Raw genomic sequence first — 7,319 nt, 5'->3', positions numbered from 1 at the left:
TTATGGATAAGGGTTGGTTCAGGTTTAGGTAGGGGGGAAACACATATCTACAGAAAACAGTACTTGACACAACACCGGTATTCATGTCTGTTTCTCAAAACTTAAGTTAATAAGTAAGCCTACCTCATACAACCCCACTTCAAAACACCCAAACTATCCCTTTAAAGTGCTGGTTAGGCTACAGTACCACCTCTGTTGTATACAGCCTTGCACATATCTTTGGTTTAACTTGCCCAGATTTTGAGATTTCTTCTGAAGAAATAGTCCCTATTAAAACTGTTCACAGCATGTGCTGTGAATTATCCAGACTAACAGAGATAGTGTTCATGGAAATGCATGTTGCTGCTCAATTTTACAATCGTTCAAAAGTGTGAGCATCATGAACCAAATCTCCCTTATCTGCATTGTATCGTCATCAGAAATCACAACTGCAGCTGAGCCGAGGACAACGCCTATATGTGAAAACAGGCTGTTCCTCAAAACTAGGAACAGAAACAGTCACACGATTATAATAGCTTCTCCTCTTTAGCTCTCTTTTGAGTAGACAGGAGGCATCACATCCAACAACTTATCAGTCCCATCAAGCAAGAGGTAGGTCATTTTTTTTTCCTTTACACACTTAAGATAGTAATATTACACTATTGTAACAAACTATACACTCAGAGTCATTGTAAAAAGACCCTTCTTGTTATTACTCTTATTACAACCTGCAGTAATGCACATACTAATCCATCCATCCATCCAACCGCTTATCCTATTCAGGGTCGCAGGGGGCATGGAGCCATTCCCAGCTGATATTGGGCGAAGCCGGGGTACACCCTCGACAGGTCGCCAGTCTATCACAGGGCTACATACTAATTCTATACTTCTTTTCTAGGATCCACTTGAACAGCAATGAATAACTCTTTCAATGACAGCCTACAAGACTATGACCCAGACTATGGGGATGAAGTCTGTGAAAAAGGCGAGGTGGTCAAGTTTGGATCCATTATCATTCCTGTGTTCTTCTCCGTTGTGATCACACTGAGCCTCACAGGAAACATCCTCGTCCTTGTAATCCTGGCTTTGTACGAAAACCTCAAGTCTCTCACCAACATTTTCATCCTAAACCTGGCCATCTCTGACCTCGTCTTCACCACCGGCCTCCCCTTCTGGGCAATTTACCACATCTGGGGATGGTTGTTTTCAGAGGCCCTCTGCAAAATTGTGACTTTTGTCTTCTTCACTGGGTTTTACAGCAGCATCCTCTTCCTGACCATCATGACCATCTACAGGTATTTGGCTGTTGTCCACCCTCTGTCTGACCTAAGCACGCTGAGACCCAGCACCGGGATTTTTTTGTCTTTCCTACTGTGGATAATCAGCATCGGAGCAGCTATGCCCTCTCTGCTCTACAGCTCCCTCGTCTCGATCCCCCACAACGGAGAACACTCCCTGGGCTGCGAATACAAAGACTCCCTGTGGAAAAGCATTAGTATCTCCCAACAGAATATCTTCTTCTTGGTCGCTTTCGCAGTGATGGCTTTCTGCTACATCCAAATACTGGGGAGAATCATGAGAACAAGATCTCACACAAAGAACAGAGCAGTGAAGTTGGTCTTCTGCATCGTGGCTGTGTTCTTCCTCGGCTGGGTGCCGTACAATGTGGTCATATTTCTGAGGCTTTTGGCAGACAAATTGGTTCCACCATTTGAAGACTGTGACACAAGTATCCAGCTCGACTATGCGTTCTATGTGTGCCGGCTCGTTGCTTTCTCCCACTGCTGCCTGAACCCTGTCTTTTACGCATTTGTTGGTGTGAAGTTCAGGAGTCATTTGAAGTCAATGCTGCATCGAATGTTCATTCGCCAAAGTCAAGTCGAAGAGCAGCAGATTAGAATGCAAAACTTCTCACGTGGATCAATGTACTAGGTGCTGTTTAAAGGGGACATATCATGCTCATTTTCAGGTTCATACCTGTATTTTGGGTTTCTACTAGAACATGTTTACTTGCTTTACTGTTCAAAAAATATATGTTTTTCTCATACTGTCTGTCTGAATACACCTGTATTTACCCTCTGCCTGAAATGCTCAGTTTTAGCACCTGTCTCTTTAAGACCCCCTCCTGAAAAAGTCCAGTCTGCTCTGATTGGCTTGCAGTGGGCGGTATATTCTAATGAGCCTGCATGTGACATAGGAAGGGGAGCCAAATCTGAATGGCTTGTTGAATCACATGTTTTCTGATCTAGGCAGCCCACAAAAACTGACTGGGTTGTCTTATTTCACAGTTTGTCTGTTAGGCACTCCAGATACCCAAATGTATGAGCACAAGCACTGAAAAAATTAAATATTCATGATATGTCCCCTTTAAGTATATAATTTATTTGCATTTACTGCTGCGTTACTGATTTTAAAATGACTAATTCTTTTGTGCGTTTGGTAAAATCCTTGTGGTTCATATGCTGCACTCAAAATTAAAATCTGTTGCTGTGTGCGTGTCTGTGTTAAACCTTTGTCATTATATGCGGTTCATACATTTATTTACTTGAGGTCATGTTTTTCATAAAATATTATTAGTTAATCGCAGTGGAAGTGGAGCCGTTGGCAAATATGTTCACTGTGAAAAATTATTTATCATGATGTTCATTTAAATGATACCTACTCCCGCTTTTGTGAGAGTGAGTTTACAGTTATTACTGAAATTATGATTTATTATCTACATTTCATACAATGTGTCATTGCATACAATAGCTAAATGTTGTTTTTTCATATATTTTAATTATGTAAAGGGTTTGTTAACAGCCTTTTTGATGTAATGCTTATAAATGTGCTTTTATATTAACTGCCCAAATTTGAATCTATTGATTTGGTAATGTTCGGGTGGTTTACAGATTAATATAGAATAGAACTAGTCAATTATCTCAAATATATTTAGCCTTTTAATGGTCCCATTTTTTTCATTATGAGCCTCTACCAAATGGTTAAGATGTCAATTAATGGTAAAAGTGTATCCCTACCAAAGGAAATGTCCATTAACAGTATATGTTTGTGTTCAACAATCTGCATAGATTTATATATTTTTATTAGACATCTCTTTCTATGGACAAGAGCAACGTGTACAATTTGGTTTAAGCCATATTTTACATATGACATCGATTAAACTTAAACATATTAAAAATAATTTAACAAAATAACTAAAGGTCATAAAAATAACAAAGAAAACAAAAAAAAATACCAATTACAGGTGGTACGGTGCTTCAATCCGAACACACACCCTTTTGACAGAAGTTCCTCAGTGATCGGAGTGATCATTATTATGCTTTCATTTGGCTTTGCTGAATCATTATTACCAGCAGTAGCATCAAAAACATTCTAAAAATAGTCCAAAAGGATCACACTGTTATAATACTGTCAGCAGTTACATTGGAACTACAGACAACAAAACTACAACTTATTTAGGAAAAAAAGAAAACAGTTAGGTTTAGGCAATAAAACGACAACTTCTCTAGGTTTAAGTAATAAATATGTATTTATATATATATACACACAGAGGTGTCACAGTTTGTAAAATAGTATGTAAAGTATATAAGGTAAATAAAGATAAAGTAACAATGATAAAGTAAATGGCCTCTGTGGTAGTTCCTGCTACAGTAGGCGTGTCCAGGACCACTTTTTGGCATGATGACACACACAGACTTAAAAGGTGAAAACAATATCAGTCAAACGCTGTCGCGGCTGGTAATAACATTATATTTTGCAAGGGCCCTCTATCTCTACTTACCGATAAAGACTGATGTTGCTGTCACATGTGTTATACCGTCTTTACAATAAAAAAATACTTGACAAATCTCCCTTTAAGGTACATGTTGAACATATAAAAAAAATTGCGATTTATTGCAATTAATCGCAATTAACTATGGACAATCGTGCGATTAATTAAATATTTTAATCAATTGACATCCCTACTTTACATACCTCGAAATACTGCTAAAATCGAGATTTTTATTTATTTATTTATTATTACTTTCAAAGGGAAAAAGCAAACAGCATTTTCTCTGTGTCATCATGGATTGATTTTGAATTGACAGTTATTTTAATTGGAGGTATTCTTTATGGAACTGTTTTTCTACCAGCAATGCAGACTTTAATCTGTGTTGTGTGTAGTGCTATCAGTAAACTGGAGTAATTAAGGAACCTGCGTGCTATTGGGGAACTAACAATCTATGAGAAAAAGACACAGGTCAGAGCCACAGTAAAGGCAAACTGTATTTTCTTAATCATTGAACTGTGTGTGGGTGGGTTCAAATCATGCACTTAGATTGCCCTCTCTCTAACTTCCTCCTTCTGTCCGCTAAGTTGTTGCTGCTCTCTAGCACACACTGCACACCTAACTGTCACGGAAGGAGGATCCACTTCTGAGGTTTCTTCTGTTTTTCTTAAAGAGACTCAAACAGCAAGTTCTAAGGTCCAAGTGTCTAAGGTTGTAGTGTGACATCTTAACTTGTGGTTTCATGGTATCGGGCATTGTCAACAAACATTTTAAGGTAAGAGGAAACAGTTGTTATTATCATTGTATATTTAATTATTTGACACTGAGGTCTTAAAATGCCATAAATCCAAGTTTGAATTTGAATGAAACGGTAAGAGAGATCTCTTTTAGGCCTAATTATGTTCAACCCAGTTGTGTCCAAAGACTATATTTAGTATGATGAGGAAAAATGCCAAAACATTTGTTCGGATTGGACAAAAATCTTCAAATAATTTGGTATTGACATACATTGTGCAAGTATCTAAAAGTACAACTTTGACATTTTTAGATCACATGAAAAATCTGATTTTTATCAATAGTGAAAGTCAGGATTTTTATAAAAATGAGGAAAAACGCTAACATAATGTTTACTAAATGTTTTCTCTATGAAATATTCTTTTTACACTCCATATGTTTGCATATCATCTATATTCAACTTGTTCTGAGTTCATTGATACGAAATACTTGATTGTGCTGCGTGTAGTTTCTGAGATACAGCAGTTTTCTTATCATACTAAATCGTATTTGAAGCAGGTGGGACTACTATTTTTAAAATATAATGGAGTCTATTGCAAAAACATTAGTCCCTGGTAAAAAAAAAAAGGTTTTACCGATTCTGAGAATTTCTTCACATTTGTGTTTAAGCAAGCCCAGAGAATACAGGAAATAAAAAAAATTCAGTTGCGGGCACGAATGGGTTAAATTATTCCTATTTATAAAAGAAGTTCATATACACATTTCATATTTCAAGCAATTCTAAGAGAATCCTTGTGTTGACTGTTGAGCAAACTGCATTTGCAATCGAACAATAGCTGACTTTCATTTAAGGGTGTTTATATATTATATTGGATGAACAGTGAGGGAATTGCAGCTCTGTTGTGCTGCATTGTTCAAAAGTTGGAGGACTAATGATACTTATTGTCAGGGAAAGGTTATTATTCCCCAGTGACTGAATGTGTATGAAGAAGGCTGAAGAAGTCATTTTGTTTGACAGATGTGGCTGTGGATCTTGATTGGCCTTAACATCATCACAAAAGTGCATGGGTATGGAAGTGGCCTCTTTAATGATCCTCAGTCATGTGAATCCATGTTACCTTATCATGGAAGCCATGGTGTTCAGGACACTGGACTGCCCTTTGAGATCGATGTCATTGAGGGAGACCCTATTACAGGTGCGGAGAACTCTGGATGGAAGCTTATCACTATCAATCTTTGTTGCAGCGGTCATTCACTAAGTGCAAGGTTATTATTATCTCTGTCTTTATTTTCTGTTCGTCCACCTTCTCCCCAATGAATCTTCATACTATTTTCCAGTTATTCTCCGGAGCAAGCAATCCACAGAGTTCAGGGGGTTTATATTGCAGGCTCGAAAGAACGGAAGCGATGTTCCTGTTGGAAGATTCATCGCTCTTGAGTCTGATAGAACTCGACTCTTGCAGTGCAATGGCTCACCAGTAAGTAACCATCCCATTTCATCATTATTAAAGGAAATAAATGCATTGAATTGATTCATTGAATATTCACACATTCCATTACTATTTTAATTAACACATTTAATTGACCCGTATAACTCACGCCCCTCAAACACAGACTGGCCAATCATAGCGTAGAGTGCTACAGGAATGAGTCCTAAAACCCGTAAATGAGGTAGCAATTTAGCAATTCTGGTTCCCTCGTCTGGAGGTCAATGGGTGTTTTGAATAGGAACGTGTAAACTCACGTTCATGCGACTGTGGTGTAGTTTGTCTATAGCCTAACGTTAGCTTTTTACTTCTGGCGATGCATTTACACTTCAAAAATCATAAAAGAGGCGTCCATTTGTGAAGATTATCTTGCTGAACAAAACGTGTAAGTATGATAAACATTTCCTTATTTTCTGCTTTTGTCTCTCTCCTCAGGACTCGGCTGTCAGTCAACGCAACGATGGGGGAAAGACTTTATTTCGAGTTAACTGGACATCTACGGAAATAGACGATGGCATCTTTTTCAGGTATTTGTACACTTTGACTGACCTCCAAAATTACGCATTACAATGCGGGGCAAAATGATTGACATCTGTGCCTGTCTGATATGTTTCAGAGTCACATTCGTTCAGAATTATGCCACATTCTGGCAACCAGTGGATGAGAACATCCCTCTACGCACAACCACATCATTACCAACAACAACACCAAGTACTACTCCAAGCACTACGCCAAGTATTACTACAACCTCTGAGCCAAGTACTACTACAAGCACTACGCCAAGTATTGCTACAACCTCTGAGCCAAGTAGTACTACAAGCCCTACGCCAAGTATTACTACAACCTCTGAGCCAAGTAGTACTACAAGCCCTACGCCAAGTATTACTACAACCTCTGAGCCAAGTAGTACTACAAGCCCTATGCCAAGTATTGCTACAACCCCTGAGCCAACAGAGGCCCCCAACACATTCGGAGTAAGGAGGGACACATAGATGTTTTGTTGACATTGTGCAGAAATCTATGCATTAATATGTAAACGCCAACATTTCTATTTACACAACTCCTCGTTTCTCTTGATTTATCTTAGTTATGTTGTGGGATGAAGATTGTCGTCATTTGTATGGTGGCAGTCAATATGGAATATATAAACTCACTTCACCCAATAAATGCTGTCACACTAAAGTCCTTCCAAAGAAAATTATATAAGAATATTAATTTCTCTCTCGCTCTATCTCTCCTCAGGTACTGCCTATTATATTCGCGACCACCCTCACCAACAATCAATTTTCTCGTCGTCTAAATAGGGTAAGGCATGAGTTGGGGGGCTTGTGTTGTCATAGTAACTGTCA

At 38.4% G+C, this 7,319-nt stretch overlaps 2 protein-coding genes across 2 annotated transcripts; both read left to right on the top strand.

Annotated features, from left to right (window-relative positions):
- Positions 1–465: 465 nt before the first annotated feature.
- xcr1a.1 (chemokine (C motif) receptor 1a, duplicate 1) lies at positions 466–2,038 on the top strand. Its single transcript, XM_037769050.1, has 2 exons — positions 466–591; positions 878–2,038. The coding sequence occupies exon 2, from the start codon at positions 895–897 to the stop codon at positions 1,909–1,911; it is 1,017 nt and encodes a 338-aa protein (XP_037624978.1). The 5' UTR covers positions 466–591; positions 878–894; the 3' UTR covers positions 1,912–2,038.
- Positions 2,039–4,332: 2,294 nt separating this feature from the next.
- LOC119488489 (putative ferric-chelate reductase 1) lies at positions 4,333–6,962 on the top strand. The gene is made up of 5 exons (XM_037770211.1): positions 4,333–4,523; positions 5,502–5,679; positions 5,822–5,961; positions 6,406–6,497; positions 6,587–6,962. Exons 1-5 carry the CDS (start codon positions 4,491–4,493, stop codon positions 6,960–6,962), a joined length of 819 nt encoding a protein of 272 aa, XP_037626139.1. The 5' UTR covers positions 4,333–4,490.
- Positions 6,963–7,319: the final 357 nt, after the last annotated feature.

The sequence above is a fragment of the Sebastes umbrosus genome, chromosome 5 (assembly GCF_015220745.1).
Source record: "Sebastes umbrosus isolate fSebUmb1 chromosome 5, fSebUmb1.pri, whole genome shotgun sequence".
NCBI lineage: Eukaryota > Metazoa > Chordata > Actinopteri > Perciformes > Sebastidae > Sebastes > Sebastes umbrosus.
This window is presented reverse-complemented; position numbering and strand designations above follow the sequence as displayed.

Bases quoted from the DNA above. Each gene is read 5' to 3' on its own strand.
- xcr1a.1 (XM_037769050.1), top strand. From the start codon at position 895: ATGAATAACTCTTTCAATGACAGCCTACAAGACTATGACCCAGACTAT.
- LOC119488489 (XM_037770211.1), top strand. From the start codon at position 4,491: ATGGTATCGGGCATTGTCAACAAACATTTTAAG. The intron at 5,962-6,405 runs GTAAGTAACCAT...CTCTCTCCTCAG, and splicing joins TGCAGTGCAATGGCTCACCA to GACTCGGCTGTCAGTCAACG. The intron at 6,498-6,586 runs GTATTTGTACAC...GATATGTTTCAG, and splicing joins GACGATGGCATCTTTTTCAG to AGTCACATTCGTTCAGAATT.